The following is a 25,853-nucleotide window of genomic DNA, read 5'->3' as shown; positions in this document are numbered from 1 at the left end:
AGGCTCTTGGGATGAGGTTGTTAATTCTGATAGAGCTTTTTTCCTAGGGATTGGACCTTTAGCCACTTAAAAGCCCAACACCATGAATCCATTGGACAGCAAAGCACCGCCAGCCTCGGCGGCACAAGCACAACATTTACATCTTGGTTGATGGATGATGGCGGGTTTGAATTGAAATGTCTTCTTTCTTCTTATTATTCAAACTTCTTTTGATTGCTCCCCTTCTACTATGGCCGGCTAGGAAAGCATGGCCCCGGCTTGATTCAGAAATTCTGGGCTTAGGCCTAACCGGCCCACAATCACCCCTAATTTCAGGCCCCATAAGAGAGAGAGAGAAAGAGATGTCGATTGCTGCACGTGCTAACATGTTACAAGAAATTAGGAGATATGTATTATCAACTGACATAGCACATGGAACCGGCAGATGAGGAGACATTTTCTATTCCGTTGTTTTCACTTTTCAATATGGGCCGGGCCGGTCAAGTTCATAAACCAGCCTGGGCTTCGATGTTGTAATTTGTAAACTCAGAATTGTAAAACCATAACATATGCACGTGTTTTGTTTTAGTGTTTCTTGATAATCGGTTAATCACATGTTGGGCTTTTGTTTGGGTTTGACTTTGTAAATCTTGAACCATTAGGGTTTGGGAAACCGATTGGGATTTGATTTTTATGAGAAAAAGGGAATCCTTAAGAAAATATTTTGGATGATGGAGGGCAGTTGGAATCGTTTTTAGGCATGACACGTTAGCATGGATGTGGGGGTAAAAGAGTAATTGCGTTGATTAAAAAGACAAACAAGGAATTAAATAGGTTGACGTATCATGTCCCGGAACGTTCCACATGGCAATGATGGCATTGTGCTTTGTCTCTGCTGTTCCTAAAATATCTCAATCTCAATCTCAATCTCAATCACTACTACACGGACACCCCCTTTTCCTCCTAAAATCCTTCCGTATCCCCCACGTTTCCTTCTAAGAGTGATGGCGTTTTCTTCTCTCATCACTTTCTCTCCTCGTTTTCGTTTCATTCATCAACTTCCGTCTCTCATCCCTTGTGCTCTCTCTCTCTACAAAATTACAATTAACAAACGCATTTGGTAAGGATCTTGTAGATAGAAGAAGAGAGAAATTATCCATCTCTCTTGGCATCTCATGCCTTCTTCTGTGTCTGCGTTTGTTTTATTGATTTCATGTATTGTTTTATCGATGGTTGGATCTCTGCAGGGCTTTCATTTTCTATACAAGTCATTCCTATGGTGAGTGGAAAATTATTCATATATCTCTTCCTATTTTGTAAGAGATCCCCCACCCCACTCCACCCCTAATACTCAATTCCTAATGCCAATTCTCTATTCTGTTTGTATGTCCATTGCTGGACAATTATTGGTGTCAGATAATGACTCCAGCAACAGCATATTAGGTGAAATTTGGACCAGCTCCTGCATTGTTCCTCATAATAAACCAGGTGAGTGGCTTTCCTCTTTTCTTCTGAGTTCTGAATTGTTGTGGGATTATTTGTAGTAGTGGTCACAATTCTGTAATCTGTCTTTTATATGACAGATCCCTTCATATGCCAGACAAAATTATTTTTGCTTGCTTCTCCACTCACTGTGCCTCTTTATTTGGTGAAACCAATAGGTCCACAAGCTTATCTTGCCTTGTTAACTTGATTCACCCCACTTGTGGATATATATAACATAGACCTACTTTACCAATGCACCCCACCTACTCCTAGCTTTGATTGAAAAAAAGGCCTACCATTCCTATCAGAACCCTTTCAATTTGTGCCCTATCACCTAATAACCTAACCTACTTTTTGTCCATTTTTTTATTCATTTGTAATTTAAAAACAGAAAACCTGAACTGAACTGAACTTAACTATGTGCATATGCATATATATATATATATATATATATATATATATATATATATAAATTAAATCTTAAGTACTAAACTTGGTTATATACTTCAAATATCAAGTATAAGTATTAGGGGTTTCTTTATCCAATACCCATTTATTGAACCACAAGTGAACTGATCCATAAAAGGTAAAGTCCATTCTTTCATTCATGCTCAGATTGTGCCCATTATCACAATGTATTGTACATAATTTTTTTTTTTTAAAGCCATAAAAAGCATAGTTCATTCTTTATTGCAAAACAAGATCAAACATTAGTGAACGACCCAACCATAACGTTTGGCTACAAACGAAATTGAAAAAGGTAAGCTGAACGCCAATATAAGATTAATTGTATGGCCCCTGCAACAGAAAATGTCAACAACTATTAACGGACACTAATTTTATATTGTAAGTTTTTTGGTTCCATTGGGGCTCAGAACAGGCGTAGTTCATCCCCATAACCCCTAAACACTGGGCTGTATTTCTTCGTTACTACTACAGGTTATATTAACCCGCAAGAACTCTACTCAAGTCTACACATAAAATTCTACTTCCGTGCGTTGAGAACATCTTCTTGTACATAACACTATATGAAAATGAGATGTTCTCAATGTATAATTGGAATATGTAGATAGACGTGGGCAGAATTCTTATGGCAGGAGATCTGGACTCGTATTAGACTTCTATACTGTTTTCATTTGCAAATTCCTTTAGATTGTGTTTGGATTGAAAGATACAACTTGGTCTATTAGGAATTCCTTTACTTTCAAACCAAACACAGCGTTAAATGGCCTATTAGACTGGACCCGGAATTGGCCCTCAAGGCAGTAAACAACCCAATTCGGACCCCAAAGATATTGATTACTTGCCATATATTGGCAACAGCTTATGAGGTGTATTGATCTTACTGGTTAAAGGATTCGGACCTACCACTGTATGGGTGTCGCCTTGTCGCTGTGGAGTGGAGATTTAACAGGGCCACGAGGAGTGTAGGTAGTTTATAAGTGGGAACCGTTAAAGGTGAGTAACATATGCTGTGCTAGGGCTCCGGTGCACAATGATCTGTTCAAACTGAAATAGAACCAACATATCCTTGTCATCAAGTTTCACTTCTGGTAGGACACGTCAACATCTAGGTTCATTTTTGGTAGGACACGGGTCGAACGGGTCACACGGTTTTGGCGCAGCACTAAAACCATGTCACTCTATTTAATTCAGGGTGGACCACGACCACGACCACGACCACGACCACGACCACGACCACGACCACGACCACGACCACGACCACGACATTACATCCAAGGCTTTGATTCCGTGGTTGTAGCACAACACTAAAACCATGTCATTGGTTTGCATCATTTGGTCAGAGCAGTGTTTTCAACGGCGAATCATTTGAACTATCATCCGGTCAGAATCTTGGGTCTGGTTCTGCTAAAATCTGTTTTTCAGTTGGAAATTATTGATTTGCTAAAATATCATCCAACCCAGGTGGTTCAAGTGTCGATCTATTTGAATCGATCACCAGGTCGGGGGTTGCATACTTAATGTAGGGAAATTTTTAGAGGCCATAATTTTGTATTCCAATATCCAATTGAAATGATTTTTTTTTGGGTAATATTTTTTAACATCTATACGTTCTAGGTGCATTGCCCCGCTATTTTTTGTAAAAAAAAAAAATCTTTTTTGGGCCTCAAATCACAATTTTTAATATTTTTTACAAATAAAAAAGTTTAAAAACATTAATTAAACGTAAAATAATACATATATCATATTTAAAATATAATTATACATTATTTATGAATGTATATACTTAAGTATATGGATGTTGACATGACACGGTTTGATGTATTCTAAGTCAAAGTTTGCTTCATGAATCCTATTTTATCATTTCATTTTGTTCAGTGTCATATCTATTTTATCATTACATAGAATTCTTCTAACCCTACTTCTTCTAGTCCCTCCAACTTGTAATCACATAGAATTCTTCTAACCCTCAACACACCCACATGTGACCTAATTATCTTGTCATTTTGTCACCTGTGGAAGCTAGGCCTAGGTTCTGACTTCATTTTCGACCCTATCCTCAAGACGCCCCCATTTTGGACCCATTAATAGTTAATATGATCTTTTGAAATGTCAAACGCATATGAGGACTGGTCATAATTATCTATCCAAGTGAACCAGAACCAAGATATCTACTACTACTACTGCTACACCATCATCATCATCTCGACTATATGGGTTGGATACATGAATCATGTTTTGTCATTCTATTCGGTGCTATATCAATTGTCAAATTATGGAAACTTAAATAATTTGTTATTAATTTCATCCAAATTCTTTTCCGTGTACTTCTAACCCCCATCAACTTGTAATAGATAATTTCTTTCAACTAATGGCGTGAATGGTTTTCCCCATGTTACTTCTTTTCTAACCCTATCCACAGGTGCCCATATATACACAGAAAACATTTACATAATTAAAGAATAATTCCCTCACTTAGGACCGGCCATTCAAACTTCACCTTGGGGAGGGAGAGAACTTGTGCATTTGGCAAAGTTTTAGGCCTTCCTAGTTCTGGATCAAGCAAACAAGATTTATATTGGATTCAATTTAATATGATGTATTAATTCAAACCATATCCAACCATTTAACCTGCAACTACATCTATTCAGGTAGGGCCCTATTATCATAAAGATTGGATTTGTTGCTCGTTTGACTGTGTATCACTTGGTATGTCACCAATCACAAGTGAATATGGGCAATGTTGGTGTGTGTTCATTGGTGATTGATTACATAGCCAGTGATAAACAGTTGAGAGAGTAGCAGATCCTGAGCGTCCAAATCCAATTTTTCTTGATTTGTTTGTTCATATAACCATGGGTTCAATGGAGCCAAGCCAAACAATCCTTCAGCTTGTCTTTGCTTCAGTTCAACTAAAATTCTCCTGTTTGATTCAGTTCGGTTAAATATTTGATAAATTCGAATTTAAGTCGAAAGTAAATATTAATCGAATCATTCAGTTGAATATTTATTGATTGGACTTGAATTTGAAACTTTAATTGAACTTATCATGAGATTTGAACTCGACAGCTCGATTAGCATCAAACTCGAGAAAAACTTGTATCAGATTTTATTATAGATTTACTCATGAGTTGTCCCCAAATATAGTTAGGACAACCTTATCATATATATCATTGTTATACGAGACATCTCTAGAGTAGATAATATTGTTTTATATGTCGTTATCACCTTTTAGTTATTTTATTTTATGTTTAGCTTTATCTAATATAATTACAGGTGAAAGAATTGAAAATTGATGGAGCTGACTATTGGTGCAACCTTTGCAGTTTCGACGTCAACGATAAAAGATTAAAAGGATTAATCCAGACAACTCTCACAAAAGGAGGAATTCATGTACAACGTTTGGCATCAACTCAACCCCTTAATAAGTCGTCCACTCTCAAACAAAAAATCAGAGTTGCATCCAATCTCTAAGAGCCACACTGAATTTCCTGATCGGTTTCAATCTTTCACTACCGCCACCAAGGAAAAGAATCCCAGAACAAAACAATGCCAATATGTTTTTTCAAGTAAACATGAAGAAGACCGTAGCCATTACAACCCCATCAAAATCACTCATCTTTAAATCATTCTTTCTATCCCTCTCCATCGTACTCTTGTTCTTTCTTTCCATCCAGCGGCATCGTAACCACCAGATTATCACTTATCCGCCTCCGACGGCTCCATCATCGAGCGGTGACCTCCGAATTCGTCCTGGGTATACCTCCTATAGTGCATACATACAACACCAGCTCCACAAGACGTTAAATCCCAGGTTGAGAAAAATATGGACCACCAGAGATTGGGATCGCAAGATTGATGTATTCAGTAATTTTTTCCAAGATCTGAAACGCAAGAAACTGCTTAGGAACAACTCGAAAGCGTTGTGCATCGGTGCTCGAATGGGGCAGGAGGTGGCGGCGTTGAAGCGAGTTGGGGTGTTGGATGCAGTGGGCATCGATTTAGTTCCAAGCCCACCGTTGGTGATGGAGGGAGACTTTCACAGTCAGCCGTTCGAGAATCAGACCTTCGATTTTGAGTTCTCCAATGTGTTCGACCATGCATTGTATCCGTGGAAGTTCGTGGGGGAGATCGAACGGACATTGAGGCCTGGTGGGGTCTGCGTATTACACGTGGCGCTGACAAGACGGGGAGATAAATATTCGGCAAACGACCTATACAGTGTGGGGCCGTTGATGGCGATGTTTCGGGAGTCGGAGTTGGTTCACATCCGGGAGGTTGATGGGTTTGGTCTGGACACGGAGTTGGTTTTCAGAAAAAAGAAGGAATCAGCGGTCATGATAAAAATTAAAGAGTAGATTTTCTTTAGAAGGTTTTTTTTTTTTTTTGAAATTGTTTTGTCTTAAATTCTTATACGAGGTTGGTGAGATAAATACTCAATTATACAATTGGTAGCATCGGTTAGGGTCATTTCCTGTTTTTCCTTCATTGGTGGTTGATTCAGAAACCCATCAGCCATTATAGTCTTTACTTTTTTCACAAAGTTCACAAACCTTTTTCCCATCAAGAGTCTGGTTTCAGAAGATAAGGAGAAAATTGCTTTCAAAATTTATAAACACGACCCAGTTTTTTTATGATTTTATCTATTCCCAGCTCTCAAGCAATTTTTTCACATATAAATTGTGAAAGTAGTGAAAATGCTTTAATTTTATGGCCCCCACTTTCTTGGAAAAAATCATGGTTTTCAAAATTGGACCGGAAAAATCGGAAACCGGTCAGGTGACTGGTTTCGGTTTTCTCCAAAATCGGAAATTTGCCCAAAATTGTTGATTTTGGTAAGCAAATTGTTCGACCAGTAACCAGACCCCTGACGGTCTCTGGGTCGTTTTTAAAAACCATGGGAAAATTACTGTTTTGAAATCACTTTTCCTGCTAGTGTTGAAGTGCAGGGCTAAAATGATGTATTGCAGTTATGGGTGAGCAAAAATAACTGAAAAATCGAATCGATCAAAACTGAACCAAAAAGATGGTTAATTGAATCGGTCGGTTCGGTTTTGATTCGGTGTTTTTAAAAAACCAAAGATATTGATTTGGTTTCGATTAACTAATATAGAAAACTGGTGGTTAATCGAACTGACCGGTATACATATATTCTATATATTTTATATATATTTATGTATATTATATATGTTTATAAAATATGATATTATTTATTATTTAAAATATAATATTTTATATATATTTATAAATTTTTATTATATATTTATATAGATTTTATATTATATATTGTAAAAAATAAAAAACAGAAAAACCGACAAACTGAACCGATAATTAACCGAATCAGTCAATTATTATTTAATTGATTTCATTTCGATTTTGATTACCAGTTTTCCAAAACCCGATAGTACCCATTTGAATAAAAAAAAGGTTTTTATAGTTTAATCCACCCTTATGATGTAGCTAAGATTTTAAGAGTGGACTGAATCCTGCCCGTGAATTGATGCCAAATTCACGGACAAGATATAATTTATAGAGGGGCTACTAGTAGCTGAATTGCAGTCCACTTATCCCTAAAAAAAAGCCACACAGTTCGATCGGTTTAACCGATCCATGAACACGCCCCACCAAAAAAATGTCACTTCGTCTAATTTAAGGTGGGGCCATAACAATTCATCAAAGGCCTTGATTTGATTGTTTCAGCGCAACTGGTGGTTTGTATTGAGAAGAGAAACATGGCATAAATCATGACAATCTCCGGGCCTCCGGCCTTTGTTGATGATGGTGGAAAGATTCACTCACCCCACTTTTATTTATTTATTTATTCTTGCTTTTAAGTTATACCTTGATTATTTAATTTTAGAGTGGTGATGGAATGAATGCGCTCCCAGTAGTACTTGTTACGTGCTTATCACTCGTTAGAGGGGTTACAATTTTTGAATGTCAATGAATGTGATCAACACAGTAGGGTGATCATGAGTCATGATGCCCTATTGAATGAAAGCATGCTCAACACTCATTGAATCATCACTCCTGATTTTAATAGGATATCATATTTCCTTTGGGTTTGGCCCTACCTATATACAATTTATAATTTTATTCGATGCTTAACCTTCTAAATCAAAAATAAAAAAAAAAGTAAGGTAAAATGTTTGATCAAATAAATGCAATAGGGTAAAAATATCAGTTAATATATTTAAAACTTAAATAAAAAACAAGTTGAATGTCAAAACTCGATATATTTTATATGTAAATATGTGTATAATATATAAGCATCGGTTTTTAAACTAGCTTTTAAAAATATATAATAAAAAATTCTATAATTTTTGGACCGATTTTTCTTTTTAATTATAAATTCATGATACATGTTTATTATTCGACCCCATGATTCGTCCGGTTTGGTCATAAACTCATAATCTCGTAATAAACATGGGTTGAAATTTGTAGGCCCAATTCTAGCACCCAGCCCAACGAAACCTGAGGCCCGGGTTGAATTGGGGTTTCCCCACCCCACAGATGCACCCGTGTAGACCATAGAATACCCATATCTTGAACCCACAAGAATCACCTTTGTCAGTTTCTAGCATCTCAGATTCTTTCTCTCTCTCTCTCTAGAAACCCCTTTTGCTTCGTTAGCTTCCGAGACATTCTAGTTACTAGCAAATCCTTATCCAAGAAGAAGGTGGAGATGGGATCGCATATTCGCAATCATATTCTCACTTTTTCACTAGTCTGGGTTGCCAAGTAAAGAGATACAAAAGCCCTACTTCTTTGTTCACTACTCTAGCCCCATTGAGAACTTTCAACTGAAAATTTATTGTTGGCCACGTGGCGAGAATAAGCTTTTTACTAGATGAAGATTCAATGGAAGCGGTCATGCTGAGTCGCGTAGGCTTTCCGGCGACTAAGCGGCCAACGAGTGATTTATTATTAGGTGTGGCCGTGTGGGCTTTCCTGCGTGAGCATTACCCTTTTCAAGTTCTTTCAAATATCATATTTCCACGCAAAAGAAGCAGAAGGTTCGAGCTTTGGCACCTAATCGAAGGTCATGCAATTTCTAATTAACCAAACATCTGTGACCTGTATAAAGTAATTACCATAGAGACCAAAAACGAAACTTCAATACCCATCGATTCATTGCGAGACTATGCACAATGATCACTATATATAACCTACTAACTGATGGTTTAGCTTAGCATGCATCTATCTATAATGTATTAAACACAAGTCTTAGCTTGTTCCTTATTCACTTCCTACTTTCTCTTCTCTTTCAGTTTCTCTCTTCATTCCCAATCAATATTTTTCAAACATGTTGTCCGGTTCCGGTGACAACTCTTTCTCAATTGAGCTTTAGGACCCCTTTTCCCCTTGTGGTCTGGTTTGTCCGGTCATCGCTGCTGATGTCCCGACCGACTGGAAGGAGAACCCCGACGCTTACGTGTTAATGGCTGATCTCCCAGGCCTCATCAAGGACGAAGTAAAGATAGAGGTAGATGAGGGCCGGGGAGAATTGTCCAAATAAGTGGAGAGAGAAAGGTGGAGGAGGATAAGAACCACATTTGGCAACGGATGGAGAGAAGCCATGGTAAGTTGTGTAGAAGGTTTAGGCTACCCATGAATGCCAAAATTGATGGGATGAAGGCGACCATGGAGAATGGTGTACTTAGAGTGATCATCCCCAAGCAGGAAGTAGTAAAGAAGCCAGAAGTGAAGATGATTGAGATTAATTATTAGCCTAATGACATAAATAAACTACATTAGTACTGAGAGCAACAAAGGGGAGAGTGTTTTGAAATAAAGGAGGTTATGTTTGTTGTGTTTTTTTAGTGTTTAATTTTAATTTGATGTTGATGTATACTTGGTGTGATGTTTTGCATGTAATAGCTAGGAAGATAAAATAAAATAAACTCCACCTTTTGGCTTTAGCTCTCAAAACACAGCAAATGTGAGAAGGGATGTGGGTGGATTTCAGTAGAGAAGCATGCCCTCACGCCCTTACTGCTTGCTTATGGTATGGACCCATATATTGCTGAAACATCTTAGGGTACGTTTGGTTTGCAGTTGGAATTGGAATCAGAATCAGAATATTTTATAATGGGAATCGAAATGGTTTATTCTTATAGTCTGTTTGGTTCAGACAGGAATGGGAATGGGAATTAGAATCAGCAAGAATGAGATTTCATTCCTAAGGGAGGAAGGGGCAGTAGAAATGGAAATGGGACTCTGATTCTGTCCAACCAAATAGTTGGAATCGGAATAGCCCATTCCAATTCCGATTCCAGACTCCTATTCCCGTGAACCAAATTGGCCTTTAGTGCATCAACATTTCATCAAATTAATATATAGCATAAATATGGTTGAGCTGCACTCTTGGAGCCGTTATATTTTTGAATTGTCTTACCTGATAAATATTAGGGTAAATTGCTGACACCTCCCCTGATGTTTTTGGTTCTTGTTGAAATATCTCTTAAAGTTTGGTAATTGCAATCACCTCCTCTTAATTTTTTGACACAATTGCAAGAAGACCCCCTTTGTTAGAAGGGAATTTTAGACTGCACTCCATCTCATAATTATGATTTGAACTGCAGACCTACAACAATTCAAATTACAAACACCTCTACTTATGACACCCATGCCTGCCCGCGAATTAGCATCAATTCCAAGCTGACACCTACCCCCATCTGTACGATGGAGCTAGGATTTCTGGGGTGGATTGAACAATAAAAACCCCTTGTTAGAATCCTTTAAAAAGAGGTATGGAACTATACGAAATTAGGGGTGAACAAAAAAGCCGAAAAACCGAACCAACCGAAATCGAACCAAAAAATCAGTTAATTGAATTGGTCGGTTAGGTTTTAGTTAACTAATATAGAAAATCGACGGTTAACCGAACCGACCGGTATGCATATATTTTTATATATTTTATATATATTTATGTATATTATATATATTTTATATAAATTAATAAATATGCATTATATATAAATATATATATCTATATAATTATAATATTTTATTATTTTTATAATATATATTATAAAAATAAAAAAATCGAAAAACTAATGAACCGAACCGACGGTTAACCAAACCAATCAACCGATTAATTGACTGGCTTCGGTTCAGTTTCGGTTACCAGTTTTCCAAAAACCAGTAGTACCGGTTCGATTCTAAAAAAAGCCCCACAATTTAGTTAACCGAACCAAGGTTCAAAAAATTATGACGTATCAGCCCATATTGGGCCCTTCTCAATACGCCCCTACAGGGGTTATATCGGGTCAGGGCCTGGTTCAGAGGGTAGCCGAGACTTAAACTGGCCCCTCTGAACCAAAATTGAAAAAAAAAAGTGGAAATTAAAAAAAAAAAAGATTGATATCGGCAGATATACCCTATCGATACTTTTAACCTTGAATCGAACTATGAGCACCCCTATCCAAAATACCTATATAGTTATTTTTGACGAGACTGTTTGCTTTTCAAATATTAAATGATGGATATTTTAGGCATTTTAGAGCCTCTTGTTAGAGTATTATAACAAAAGAGATTTACCTGCGTATCAAAAATAGAAGTGATTGCAATTACCAAACTTCAAAAAAAATTTCAGCAACAATCATAAATTTCTAAGGGAGGTTTCATCAATTTACCCCTAATATTATAAAGTCATACCTACCATCCGATCCTTCTCTTCCTCTGAAAATTGGAATGGAGGAGTGCCATCGGTAGTAGTCGAAGACTATTTCGGCTTTAATTTAGTTTAGATCGTCATTTACTGGTTTGGCATTATTTAATGGCTAAGGCTACGGATTGGTCAAAATCATGGCATGATGCACGAGATTCACGTTGTTTACGTTTAAAGATGGACTGGTCACTTGGTTTAGAAACTCTGTTTTTTTTTTTTTTTTTTTCTTTGGGCTATTAAGGAGTTACATTAGCTTTAGAAATAAATTCAGTGCAATACATCAAGTTTTGTTTTTTTTTTTTTTAATTTCAAAAGCTGGTAAGCTGGTGTGATTGCCAAATCTATGCTAAACCAGCCATATAATAATTATTATACCCAAGCCCAGATGGAGGATTTGTATCAAGAATGCAACCAATACTACACAAGTGAATGTTATCATTTAAGCACCTGTAATTTGATTTGTTGATGGATGGATGTGACATTGACCATTGAACAGAATAGAAAACAGAACAGAATGGTGAAACATGATTTATGTAATCAACCCAATATGGTTTGAACAAAGGCATAAATGATTAAGACGGTCTGTGCAGGGGCTGCTACACAGAGGGTGTAGCCCAAAACCCCCAAATCTCTGCTAAACCTGCCAAAGACTATACCGTCCATAGACTCCATACCAACTGAGCAAGTTGGCACCCTCCGAATGATACTAAAATCAGGAAGATTGAGATGTTAGATCCACCAGATTTCAAATGATTTCCATTTCCAGTATCAAGATTTCCATTGAAGCATGAAAGTGAAGGTTTCAGAACGTGTATTATCCCAACTATGAAATATTGAAATTGCACCCAAACTATACATACAGAATTCTGAAAGTTGCGGAATTGGAGCCAAATACCATTTCCACGATGCTGCCCAAAAAATCATTTACATGATTCCATCACCACCCAAATAGAACTTTTTCAGCCCCTGACATTAATGAAATTTTACAACCAACTTATAAACACTACTTTCCTTTTCTCACTTAAATGTAAAAAGTTCCAAGGAAGCAAGAAACTTGGCCAAAGTGTTAAATCAGAACTTTTAACAGGGTAAAATACAGAGTCTGATCATACACAAGTCACATTTGCAATTGTACGCCTATTTACAGAGCCCAGTGCATTGGAAATTTGGAATTTTTGTTTCGGTTTAGTTTATTGAAGCCAAGAGTTTGCCCCAGCTGTTTTGTCATGTAATTAAAGAGAGAGGTGTGCAAGCGAACTGGGGTGAGAGAGAGAGAGAGAGATTTCAAATGATGTGGATACAAGATCAGACTACATATATTTAATTTCTCAAGGTCAAGGAGCATAAAAAGAGAAATAAATTACACAAAATACCAACAATTTGTGGAGTAGTTGTTCTTAGTTCATACAAAACATTAATTAAGCCGCGTCAAGTGGTTAGTAGAAAATAATATATAATCAGATTACACACTAATGGGGTGGCAAGGATTCTCTGGGGACAAGGCATGAAGCTTCCTCTCCTTGATAGCTGGGTCTTCCAACAACAGCACCTTGTCCCTGTCTTTAACTCCAACCATGTGTAAGAAATCACCGTCTTCTCTCTCCTTCCCTCTGAACAAAAGCCTCTGCTCTCTTGGTTCCAAATTAGTCACCAATGACAGAATCGTCTTCAGTTCACCTGCAAATATCAAAACACACAGGAAAAGATATAAACGAAAAACAATACACTCTGCATCTTGTTATTAGAAGGGAAACCTTGATCAAGGCCAAGGGATCAGTATCCAACCACCCATATTAGGATATACTTGTACTACCTCATGACTAGAAAGAATTAAAAGAGAAGGATGCTGATGATAGACAGATTACCAAACGTCGAAGTTGCTTCGATGGAGATATCATGCCACTTCGATCCAGTTGAGACTCTTACTGTAATCATTTCTTCTCCCTCACTTTCCCCATTTTCTCTCTTTTGAACCAGCATCCCTCCCGGTCTGAGCTCCCATTTGATCTCTCCGCTTCCTCCACACCCTCTGCCAGACCCTCCCGTGCTTCCTCCACCACTAATCTTAGAGTTGCTTCTGCAAAATTTCCTTGCTCTAAACTTAATCATTTCTCTCTCTCTCTCTCTCTCTCTCGCTCGCTCGCTCGCTTCGCTCTCTCGCTCGCCGGGGGAAGAGGGTTGGAGAGGAGGAACGGAGGGTATTTATATAGGACCTGGTGACGAGACGACGGTATAAACAAAGAAATAAAAAAAGGGTGGTTTGGCTTTGGCTCTGCTCGTTTGGGGTCGCAAAAGAGTGGAACTTTGCAGCAAATTCGGTTCCATGTTAGTAACCGAAGACTGTGACGGTGCCACGTGGGATAAAATATGGTCGGGAGTAGGGAGTTTCTTGTGCTGATTATCTTGGGGAGAGGGGAGAGGGGAGAGGGGAGAGGTAACGCACATCAGCAGTCAGCACATGGACATGGTGGTAACAGTACACGCTGGAGCTTGATTGGCGGGCCAAACAAAACAAAATCACATATTCACATCGACAGAATTGGTCGGTCGGTGTGGTGTGGCCCGTGTGGGTTATTCCCTTGTTCACTTATTTTGGTTTCAGAATAGAGAGGAGATGAGTGAGGGGGCCATCAATTCAAAACTAATCACATCTTAATTCTATATTGGAATATTTGGAGGATAAGAAATAGAGATTAGGTAACTGTCTTTTCCTTGCATTTATGATTAGGTTTCATTTCTAGGTTAGGTGGGTCTCTTCTCTTCTTAACTCCCTTAAATTAAGCATTGGACTTCTATTTTAAAGCTATACTCTGTTTTGGTGGTTGACAACAACTCTAGCCTCTAGGTCTATTTGGTATCTCTCCCCCCTGTGGTGAGTTGGAAAGATACTCTCTGCTATTCAACTGATCAATTAGATTATTCTAGATACGCCCTTTTGCCATCTGGAAGATGATGATCTGGCAAATCAAAGCTACCCACCAGAATGGGGGACCCATTTGATTGGCATAGGCTATGTATACTGTATACCAATGCAACCTTCTTCACTTCAGATTAGGACATTAATTAGTAAAAGTGACGGATAAATAGGGAGGCACGGTACCTTCTCCGTGAGAGAAAAGATAAAAATAAAATAAAAGAGGAAATTGGTAACTGTTATTCGGAAGTGCTAACAAGCTTTAAGAGGAGGTTTGTCCCCCAAGTGCACGACCGACTAATGAAAAGTTCAGTATATTAAAAGGTAAGCATGTTCTACACCAACAACAAAAAAAGGTAGTAAGCGTGCACTTGGTAGTTGACACATAACTGAAATGATTGCAATTCTTGATCCTAACACTCCGTAACCAATGAGCCCAAAAAAAAGACTAGAGTTTGGTGAGGACATGAACCGGCCAAGTGCCAACCCATACATGAACCGGACAAAAAACAAAATTAAGAGAGCATGATATGATAACTGCCTAAGCCCAACTGGTGAGAGGGCAGGCACACCCCACGCCCAAATCCAAACAATGTCAAACTTTGGCAACGCACGAGATTGATTCTTCACGTGCTTACCAGATTCGCTTTATCTTAAGAGTTAAGAGGAAGGGAGTATTGTATTGTAGTTGTTGGTGTGTACGTTCCTCGAAGACGAAGAAGGCTCTCAGAGACTCATTAGAGAGTACTCCCAGACTGTTCTGTGTACCCACGAGAGAGAGTTTTGTTGTGACCGATGAGCTTGAGGCTTGTTGAGCTCAACACAAAATGCGAAAGATACATCACATCATACATCTCTTTCTCTTCCTCGGATTAGTTAATAGTTACTACGCTTGGAAACTGGGAAGGAGCCAAGGAGGGGGATCCACAATTTCACTGTTCCTGCTAGTTCATAAAGCTCCCAGCAAAGCTTCACGAATTCCCAGATTCACCTTGTTTAGTGGAGGAGTACAGGACTCAAATCTTTGGAGAGAGAGATCTTTGGGGAGAGAGAGAGAGAACCAACCATTATTTGCACTTTAGAGTTTAGACATGAGGGTAGTGATAGCTGCAGCCTGCAGGACGGGACCCATGAAGGCAAATTAAATGAGGCTGTTCTGTTCTGTTCTGTTCTGCTTCTTATAAAAGAGTGTGGTTACTGGTTAGACACTTTGGACCAGCCAGTCTTTGGCCAGTGGCCACAATTGTTTTGGGTTCCTCCTTACCATTAACCCAATACCCCTCAACCCCGGACCGGTGAAAGTCAAAGTACACCTCACCAGGGAAGGGATATCGAAAGGTCAGAGTTTGGTATAGGTTCGCCCCAATTTGAACTTGACTTGGTGATCTGACCCATCTAATTAAAATGGAATGTGGATTCGGTCTTGCCCGCTCCAAGTGGTATCATCCCTCTACTCATCCAAGGCCGTATTTAGTTATTTACAAATATTGTCCTCCTATATCAATGGGTTGGGTTTGATGTGGGTTGACCTCAAGGTCCTCAACCCAAAACCTGCTTTAAGGCCAACCAGATAGGGGTTTGGGTCAATGCGCCTTTACCCCTTAACCTAATCCACTTGTCAAGGTTTAAATGTAGGCTTAGTCTATCTACATTTGTTTGGGTTGTATATATTGAGTGGCATTATCATAAATTTTAGGCCACTCTAACGTTATCTTCCACCAAAAGCTCAAGAGCTTAACATCCTTTTTGGTGATGGTGATGGGTGGTCTAATGCTTACCCTTGCCATTTTCAATACCTTACATCTCTCATGGGGCAGCCCTATTTAAAGCTTTCAAGGCTATCAGAGTTTTTCATGGGCACACACACATTTACAGAGACACTACATGAATTGGCAGTGTACCTTATGAGGGAGATTTTACATGAGCATTGGCCATAACAATGTTCCTTCACTTCACCAGCCCCATGTTTAAGCTGATGGAGCTATCCCATGTCTTAGCACCTGGGTGTGTTCAAGGCTCAGTAGTTGCCTAGTTAGCACAACCATCATCAGCATAATCCCCTTTGGCATGTAAGCGATGCTTCCCATAGATCGACAAAAGCCATAATTATGCAATTCAATGTCATTAACCTTAGTAGAGCCATCAATGGGCCTACACTTGGCCCTTACATCTTAAAGGCTTGTCTTGACTACATAAGTCCAAACGCGCACACAAGTTTCTTCTTCTGCTAAATCTAGCTTCTTGCCACATCCCTAATTACCAACCAATTAGCTGTGGAAACCTTTTACTTTTTACCTTGTTGTATAAAAATAAATATCAATTTTATAAAAGGAATGGGTGTGGAGATTGATTTCAACGTAAAAGAGACATGCATAAATAAAAAATAAAAACTAAAAACTTAAAACAGACATAGAAGTGGGATCTGAGATCAATTTCTTTCCAAAGAAAAGAAAAAAAAAAAACAGTTTTTTCTACGAAAGAAAAAAAAAATTGATTTCATTACTTTAATTGTGTTTGAAGAAAAAATTCCCTTTCATATATAAAGTATAGATCCCATTATTTTCCTTCTTATTTCACTCTCAAACAAACAATTCGAATATGGAATCTGCATTCGTTAGCTACATCAAATTTTACCTGCTCTAAATACAGTTTTTTTTTTTTTTAATGCAAAAGTGCATTTTACCATGTGTTGACGACAGGTGGCCCAAAATGATCGTTTCAAGGTTGTAGTAAAGTTGTGGATTGTACCATTAGTAGCACATATATTCTAATTTGCAACCTGAGCTATGGGATTTTAATATTTGAGTCGCGTTTGGGAGTGTTTCTCCAAGAGACCTTTTGTTCTATTCACGTTGGGGAAACCAAAAAGCAATAAAAAAATCGTTTGGTCAATAAAGTTTAAAATGGGATTATTATTGCATAAAAACCATTTTAAAAAAGAAAAATATCCATTTAACTTTTCACATTTTCAAGAAATTATTTCAACAAAAAAGATTGTAAACATCCAATAATAAAAATGTAGTTTTTCAAAAAAAATCGTTTTAAAATCAAAAGGCGATTTCTTCAAAAAACTTGTTTAAGCCAAAAAAAAAACACTCCCAAACACAACCTACAGCCTAATGTTTGGTTGATGTTACATGGAAAAGATGCAACCTTCAGGACCATCTTGTACAAAAGTTGTTTTAATATTAGTATTAATATTAATAATATTATTATTATTATTAAATATTGAAAAAGGATTATACATGATAAATGATACAAGCTCGTCATTTATCTCATTTGGGGTCCGGTACGAGTTAATACCAGGACATTACACTTATTATTATTATTATTATTTTGCTATTTGATACAAGCCCAAAGACCCCCAACTAATTTAGACAAATATCGTCTGAGCTCAGCCTAAGACGAAGATATACATACATACTGACGTACAGTTTATTTGTTCCCATGAAGGCTCAATTTATAAGGCTTCAGAATAGGCTAAACTAGAGCCGTGCAAATGGATGGATCGCTACAAGCTTATGGTTGCATCCATTTTGGGCCATCAAGATTGTGGTCTAAAGCCCATTTGGCCGAAAGGAGACCTATGGTTTATGGAGGCCTGTTACGGGTTTGGGTATAGCTGTTTTCAGCTCTCTACCTACGAGACATTATAACAGTGCATTGGGAACATCTTTTTGTCATTTATAGGAAGATGTTCCTAATACATGGCGATGGTGCTCTGTGGGTAGCAGATTTCGAGTGGCTGTAAATTGTAACTCCAGCCCTGCCGTGGATTGGGATCATCTCCCAATGATATACTGCATGATGATATCATCATCGGAGATGTTTCTTATCCACGGCAGGGATGTACTGTCCCTCAGTAATATATCTAGATTATCAGCACCCACCTTGTAGGGGTATCAATTTCAGTCTTAACTATCTAGTTTTTAAATTATTTTTGAAGTTTTATTTTAGCAAAAAGAAGAAATAAACAAACTCACTTAAATTTTACATTTCTACAAAACTTTGATTTAAAAAGGTTTTAAGTTTTATATAAACATGATTTTTTTTGTTATATTAGTCACATATAATTAAGATAATAATATTATTTCGCTAGGTGCCAAGTAGCTGGGTGATAAAGTCTCCTACTGGATGTAATGGAGACTTGGGATCGAATCCTGCCTGCACCAGGGTTGGGATATATGGGTTTGGGGGATGGGCTAGCCCCATTGTCTGCACCATGATTATGGTCATCTTGACTGCTTAAGGGGGCTTTCTACAACATGAATGTTTCTGTTTTCATTATTTTGGAATCACCATATCAGCGAGAAAAAACAAAAACATGTTCTTGAACTCTATTTTTGTTTTCAAAGGAAAAAAAAAACAAGGTGATTTTGTTTCGAAAAAACAATTCATATTTTTGGAACCATCAATATGATGGTTTGTAAAATAAAAACAAATTTTGAAATATAGAAATTATATGCTTTATGGAAATAACAAAATAAAAACATATTTTTGAAACCAGGAATTCAACGAACTTTTAATATATATATATATATATATATATATATATATTAAAAACTGAAACAAAAATAGAGTAAGATTGTTTTTGATTTATTTTTGGAACGGGCAATAAGAAAAACAATTGATGTTGTAGAACTTCCCCTAAATGTTTGATAAATCAGTTTAAAAGTTGACCCCTCCAATATAAACACCATGTACAATTATACATACATAATGCACTTATGTCGTAGCAAATTGAATGTAAATGTGATTTTAGAAAATGACTCTTTGATTGTTATCACTTGTCTGTTGAATCCTGCCAAGGCATTGCCATCGCCACCATAAAATATGGTGAACATGAGCATGAAAGAGTTGAGGATAGAAGCGCAGAAATAAATGTATTGTCTTGTAATTTACAGACACAATCAGACAACTGCAACTATATGGTTACTTGTATTAATTAGGCCTAGTTCAATTTTGAGGAATAGGGGTCTGGAATTGGAATTGGACTGGGTTATTACGATTTTAACTGTTTGACCGGGTGGAATGGCAATCTCTTATTTAAGGGAATAGCTATTCCCTTTCTCTTCCTTGGAAATGAAATCCCATTTCTATTCATTCTAATTTTCATTTCCATTTCTGTTTGAACCAAACTAACTATAACTATAGTAATTTTCAAACGACCACTTAAAAATTGGAATAGAGCAACATCGATCCAACGCTTTAGTGGGTAAATCGGGTGGATGGAGTTTAGTAGAAATGTGAAAGGTGCGGATGGATGTGTTCCCGAACATGGTGGTATTCTATGTTGATGTATTTAATATGTCTGTGGAATGTGGGATTTTCCGCAATGTGCAATGTTGTCTGAGTACCAAAATGAAGCTCCATATAGGTTGAGTGAAGGTGATGGTAAGATGTTGCAGAAAACGTTGGAGCCAAAGTAATAGACTAGTCACAGTAGCGGGAGACCATAGACAAGAAAGCGGGTTGTAGATCATTGGTAGAGGATAGGAGAATAATGGTTGGCCCGAATAGGAGTTTAAGTATTGTACCCCACACCTGTGCTTTAAAAAAAGAACAAATCTAGAAGTAATTTAGATTTTGGTGAAGAACCTGAAGGCTGGATTTGCTCTAGGTTTTTTTTTTTTTAATGGTCGGATTTTTCTAATTTTAGATCTTGTATTGTTGTCAAATCAACTCTATAAGTTTTTCAGAGAAGTTTGAATTGTAGATTTATTGACTGGGCCTGCATGGCTTGCTTGTTTGTCTGGTCCAGCCTGGTATTTGGAGCCCATAAAATGGACCGGGCCTGCGCCCGCCTGCCTAAGGCGCTTAACACGCTCTTCTTGGCCCGGCCCAATAAATTGCACATTTGCATTGAGCCCCCACGAAACTGGATTCAGTCAGTGCAATGGGAGATATTCCCAATGTAAGGCTATACAAGTTATTGGAACGGACCTTGCACTGACTGAATCCGGTTTCGACTATTGGTAGTATATCCAGAAAAATAAGGAGAACGTGGCAAAGTTGTGGGTCCTGTCCTGGCCCAATCTACGGATCGTGTCCCCAACTCCACTGCCCAGACCCAAAATTGATGAGCCTTTTACCCATTTCCAACAGTAAAGTAATTATCCATGCTTTACCAAAAAAAATTAAACTGTGAAATATCAAATACCATTAGCGTGGTGTTGATCTGTATGGGTACGATCGGTTAACCATCTTATATACATATGTATTTGTATCAGAGTTGTACTGTAATAATTTATAGCTCATCTCCCCGTGGACGAGACCGTCCTCACAAATTTGTCCTTAATCCGGTTTCCGCGGGGACCTCACCCGCACCCGCACCCGCACATTAACGAAAGCAAAAGAAGTAGCTAACGAGTAACGATGAGCTAGCCGTTCTGTTCCAAATTGAATGGCTGTGAGTAGAGAGGAACAGTTAAGGAAGAGAAACCCTCTTCAACCCACCCCACATATCAACCGAATCTCATCCAGAAGGGAAAATTTCACTACTGTCTCTTCCTCTTTCTTCAAGGTATGAACCCTTCCCTCCTTGTGCATCACTGAATATTCATTAGTGACAGAGCCTAAGATTCATACCGGAAAAGATGGGTATTTTGTTCTGTTTCTTACGACAGAAATTAGTGGCAAATGAATTTTGAGAGCAAACAGTTTATACACATATACTGAATGGGATATTTCGTTGTGGGTTTCTGCTTTTACTTATAAATTTACGCTTAAGATGCAAGCTTTAAGCGTCTGGCCCTTAAAAAGGGACTTTTTTACAGTTCCATATTTGGGATTTGATGTCAATTCTTCTTGTATTTCAACAATAAGGAGAGGGAAAAAGAAAATATGTGCTATTGATGGTTGTATATATCAGGGCAGAAGTTCTCATCTTTTGCTAGTTTCTAGAACTTCAGCGGAATTTAGGACTGGTGCTTGTTGTTGGAATCCAAATTTTACTCCTCAGTATGGGATTTTTTTCAGTCTCTCCAAACAGAAATTTGTTCTCTTTTGTGAATCAAAGAGAAATTTGTTTGGTGCTTCTTTTGCACTGGCTTGGGCATTGGAGCAACGAGCAATTGGCAACGAATTCGCTACAGAAGCTTCAAATCCGCCAGATAAATTATCAAAAGATGGAGAATGCCATCTTAGTTTTGACGAGGAAGTGAATGAGACAATTCTTTCTGAAGGAGGAGGACCAGGGGGAGAAGCTAGTGAAAATGAAAAAGTAGTTGAAGATAATAATACAAGGATTGACGTTCGTGCACTTGCATGGAGCTTACGGCTTGTTAAAACTGTAGGTGATGTAGAAGAGATTCTAAAGGATATGGGTGAACTGCCCCTTCCTGTCTATTCCTCCATAATAAGAGGTTTTGGAATAGAGAAGAGACTAGAGTCAGCAATGGCTCTTGTTGAGTGGCTTAGAACCAAGAAGAAGGAGATTAAGGATTTTAGTGGTCCGAACCTTTTCATATACAATAGTCTTCTTGGTGCAGTGAAGCAATCTGAACAGTTTGGAGAAGCGGAGAGAGTCATGAAAGATATGGCAGAGGAAGGGATCCTTCCTAATGTTGTAACTTACAACACTTTAATGTCTATTTATTTGGAACAAGGGCAGTCCATTAAGGCCCTTGATCTTCTCAAAGAGATTCAGGAAAAGGGCCTCTCTCCATCTCCCATATCTTATTCAACAGCTTTGCTGGCTTACAGAAGAATGGAAGATGGAGATGGAGCTCTAAAGTTCTTTGTTGAACTAAGAGAAAAGTATCAGAAGGGGGAAATAGGAAAAGACAATACTGATGAAGATTGGGAAAATGAATTTGTCAAGCTGGAAAAGTTTATAATTCGTATTTGTTACCAAGTGATGCGGCGATGGCTCGTGAAGGGAGATCACTTGAATAGCAGGGTACTGAAGCTTCTTACGGATATGGATAAGGTTGGTCTGAGGCCTGGTCGGGCAGAACATGAGCGTCTTGTCTGGGCGTGTACTCTAGAAGGGCATTATACTGTTGCCAAAGAGTTGTATAACAGGATACGAGAAAGGGAATCTGATATTAGCTTATCTGTCTGCAACCATATAATATGGTTGATGGGAAAGGCCAAGAAGTGGTGGGCAGCTCTGGAGATCTATGAGGATTTGCTGGACAAGGGGCCAAAGCCAAATAACCTATCATATGAGCTGATTGTATCTCACTTCAACATTCTACTCACTGCAGCTAGGAGAAGAGGAATATGGAGATGGGGTGTAAGGTTACTTAACAAAATGGAAGATAAAGGCCTGAAACCTGGGAGTAGGGAATGGAATGCAGTTCTTGTAGCCTGTTCCAAGGCATCAGAAACTTCAGCTGCTGTGCAGATATTTAGAAGGATGGTAGAGCAAGGTGAAAAACCAACAATTCTGTCATATGGGGCATTGCTCAGTGCCCTTGAGAAGGGGAAACTCTATGATGAGGCTCTCAGAGTTTGGGATCATATGGTTAAAGTGGGTGTTGAGCCAAACTTGTATGCCTACACAACTATGGCCTCTGTTTGCATTGGACAAGGAAGACCTGAGAGGGTAGATTCCCTCATTCGTGATATGATTTCATCTGGGATTGAACCCACTGTTGTCACTTATAATGCAATTATAAGTGGCTGTGCACGGAATGGTATAGGCAGCACTGCATTTGAATGGTTTCATCGCATGAAAGTTCAGAATATTTCACCAAATGAGATTACATATGAAATGCTTATTGAGGCTCTTGCAAAAGATGCCAAACCAAGACTAGCATATGAACTGTATCTAAGGGCTCAAAAGGAGGGTTTACATCTTTCATCAAAGGCCTATGATGCTGTAATAGAATCCTCACGGTATTATGGGGCAACTATAGATGTAAGTGTTCTAGGACCCCGTCCTCCAGAGAAAAAGAAACCTGTGAAGATTAGAAAGACTTTGTCAGAGTTCTGTAACTTGGCTGATCTCCCTAGGAGAGGCAAACCATTTGACAGAGAGGAACTTCATGCTCGTCAAACACTGGGAAACCAGTAACTGGTGTGTTGCGATGCAGTCAATGCAACGCAAATTATAGGATATGCGAATTCTTTGCTTCCATGTTAGCAGTAATGGCATTTTGCCAAGACACTTAGAAGACTGGCAATATTTTCCATGAAGCAAAGGCAGAAAAGATATGCATAGAAAAATCATATTTTTGTGGTTAGAGCTGAAACTGTAAAGAAGAATTTGTTATGCAAGGGTATGGTGTATATGGATGGATGGTCACTTAACCAGTATAATAGCCATCGGGCAAGCTGACATCCAAATTACAGATCATGTCACAGAATCAGGCCAAATTTTATGTCTTTGATATGATGTGACATGTGAGGTGGTGTTACTTGTATCATATACTGTGGCCCTATCTACTTTTATCTCACACAGATTTGGACCAAGTCATTTTCCAAATCCAGTTTGAGATTTGAAAATTACGAGCTGCAAATTTTGAAAATGTTGATTTTATATCAAAACCCAATTATTATTTAGCACTTCTCTTTATATCAAATGATGGTCTTCGTGATAAATGTGACAAAGAACACACACACACACACACACACAGAAGTATGCACTACGCAGTCCTTTGAATGACAATGATGATAAGAAGTTTCAGCATTTTATAAACCACACTACAACAAAGTTAAACTTTGACAGCGTTTTTCATAGTGACATTTTTTATTCACCACTATATGATAGCTTTAGTGGTGATTGTTAAAAGTGCCACTATATGCATATAACAAACACCACCATACATATTTTTTATGTGGCACACATTCAAGTGCTGTTAAAAATATATTAAAATTGCCATTCTAATTATTTTCTTTAAGCAGCAAATACTAAATTGCTATTAAACGCCACTATATGTATTTGGTCTCTGTTTGAACCATTGACATAAAAAATGTGTGGTAGCAATTTCTTCTTCCCTCCTCGTGTTCTCCTTTGAGAAAGTCTCATGCATATTCATTCTTGGGTCATTTCACTGATAACTCTTACAGCTTCGCAAGCAAAGTACAAGATCAAAGAAAGAAGGTAAGTGTTCACCCTCTTCTAACTCAAATATCTTCTTCTTCTTCTTCTGTGCAACTTAATCTCCTGATGCTATTGCAGGGCTGTTCTAGAAAGATGAGTAAGGAACCGAATCAAGTCTAAGATGTAAGAGAGGTAAATGGATCCTCTTTGTGTTTCATTTTGGTTTCATTAAGATTTCTTCAATTTGGTTGCTGTGCTAACTAAACAGGGACACCACTTGCTTTCCTTCTTGTCTAGGGTTTTGCCTCTAGTTGTTTCTCCATTTATGGATTTCTTTGAGCTCTACTTAGAAAATAAACCATTTATTTGTTCTCTTCTTCTGGTTCATTTGGGCTTTCTGTTTACTAAAAGGTTAGGGTTTCAAACTAGGCATAACCATAGCACATTAGAAACTTTCCCTCTTAGCAACCTCTTTAGCAAGGTTTCACAAAGAGAAATGAAAACATAAAATAAATTTTACAAGATACACATACCGGTATCTTTTCTTTTAATTCAAAAACACTAGGAGAAAAAAAAAAGCTTCATACTACCTCTGTTCTCCCTGGACAGTGGACAGGTTATGCCAAGTTTGAATAGCTTAACCCCCTAACATGTGCAGTCGGTTCACAAGTATAGAAATAATTCTGACTCTTTCAATTCCTAATCATTGGTGGGCAAGAAGTCTTCCAACAAATAATCTCAGGCTTGTATACATTTTGGTTAATTGTGGAATATATTTCATACAAGTTTGCATTGTCTTTATCTATCTTCTCTTGCACAACCTGCAAAATAATGAATCTTCACTAGCAGATAAATTCGCATTCCAATGATCTAGTGTTGCCAGAGGTGGATTGGAATAAATAGTCAAACCAGTGGCCTAGTGAGCTTTCTGGGCCCTAGTATTTTGGTAATATTTTTATCAGCATAATGATTAAAACACCAGTTAAACCAGTAATCTAATTACCACTGAGCTTTCTGATTTTGTCCAATCTGGGTCTAACACAATCTGCAATTTCAAGTACTTTTCTACCAAGACGTTTATCCTTTTCCTTACAAGACACCAAGGTGAATTTGTATTTTCTGGTTTCACATTGCAGTTGCTTTATTTTCTTTGTTTATGATTGTTGCATTTTAATTCTATATTTTTATTGTTTAACATAAAGCCTATGCATATTCATTTGATTTGTAGAGCCTTGTATTTCCTTAACATAAGCTACATGTTCCCACTACCTGCAGGGTTCTTGGCTTTGTATTTGGTTGGTCTTTCCTAGCTGATGCACTAGGCCCAAACTAACCTAACTAGATAAACA

At 37.9% G+C, this 25,853-nt stretch overlaps 3 protein-coding genes across 4 annotated transcripts; 2 read left to right on the top strand and 1 right to left on the bottom strand.

The window, feature by feature from the left end:
* The first annotated feature begins 1,010 nt into the window (after positions 1 to 1,010).
* Positions 1,011 to 6,549, top strand: LOC104591979 (uncharacterized). 2 transcript variants are annotated; one of them, XM_088902975.1, is made up of 4 exons: positions 1,033 to 1,099; positions 1,227 to 1,258; positions 1,396 to 1,467; positions 5,203 to 6,549. In XM_088902975.1, exon 4 carries the CDS (start codon positions 5,484 to 5,486, stop codon positions 6,282 to 6,284), a length of 801 nt encoding a protein of 266 aa, XP_088759101.1. In that variant the 5' UTR covers positions 1,033 to 1,099; positions 1,227 to 1,258; positions 1,396 to 1,467; positions 5,203 to 5,483; the 3' UTR covers positions 6,285 to 6,549. The 2 variants fall into 2 exon arrangements, with proteins under 2 accessions (XP_088759100.1, XP_088759101.1); XM_088902974.1 differs by having other exon boundaries at positions 1,011 to 1,258; positions 5,253 to 6,549.
* Positions 6,550 to 12,893: 6,344 nt separating this feature from the next.
* On the bottom strand, positions 12,894 to 13,953 carry LOC104591577 (BAG family molecular chaperone regulator 2). The gene is made up of 2 exons (XM_010250459.2): positions 13,465 to 13,953; positions 12,894 to 13,276 (listed from the first exon to the last, which is right to left on the bottom strand). Exons 1-2 carry the CDS (start codon positions 13,706 to 13,708, stop codon positions 13,062 to 13,064), a joined length of 459 nt encoding a protein of 152 aa, XP_010248761.1. The 5' UTR covers positions 13,709 to 13,953; the 3' UTR covers positions 12,894 to 13,061.
* A 6,887-nt stretch (positions 13,954 to 20,840) lies between these two features.
* LOC104591578 (protein LOW PHOTOSYNTHETIC EFFICIENCY 1, chloroplastic) lies at positions 20,841 to 24,040 on the top strand. Its single transcript, XM_010250460.3, has one exon. The coding sequence runs from the start codon at positions 21,244 to 21,246 to the stop codon at positions 23,533 to 23,535; it is 2,292 nt and encodes a 763-aa protein (XP_010248762.1). The 5' UTR covers positions 20,841 to 21,243; the 3' UTR covers positions 23,536 to 24,040.
* Positions 24,041 to 25,853: the final 1,813 nt, after the last annotated feature.

Source organism: Nelumbo nucifera, chromosome 4 (genome assembly GCF_055504915.1).
Source record: "Nelumbo nucifera cultivar China Antique chromosome 4, China Antique-T2T, whole genome shotgun sequence".
Classification (NCBI taxonomy): Eukaryota; Viridiplantae; Streptophyta; class Magnoliopsida; order Proteales; family Nelumbonaceae; genus Nelumbo; species Nelumbo nucifera.
Note: the sequence above shows the minus strand (reverse complement) of the source record. Positions and strands in the feature narration are given on the sequence as shown.

Excerpts from the sequence above, each read along its gene's own strand:
- LOC104591578 (XM_010250460.3), top strand. The coding sequence starts at position 21,244 with ATGCAAGCTTTAAGCGTCTGGCCCTTAAAAAGGGACTTTTTTACAGTT.
- LOC104591577 (XM_010250459.2), bottom strand. The coding sequence starts at position 13,708 with ATGATTAAGTTTAGAGCAAGGAAATTTTGCAGAAGCAACTCTAAGATT. Across the intron at positions 13,277-13,464 it reads CGAAGCAACTTCGACGTTTG|GTGAACTGAAGACGATTCTG; the intron begins GTAATCTGTCTA and ends TGATATTTGCAG.
- LOC104591979 (XM_088902974.1), top strand. The coding sequence starts at position 5,484 with ATGTTTTTTCAAGTAAACATGAAGAAGACCGTAGCCATTACAACCCCA.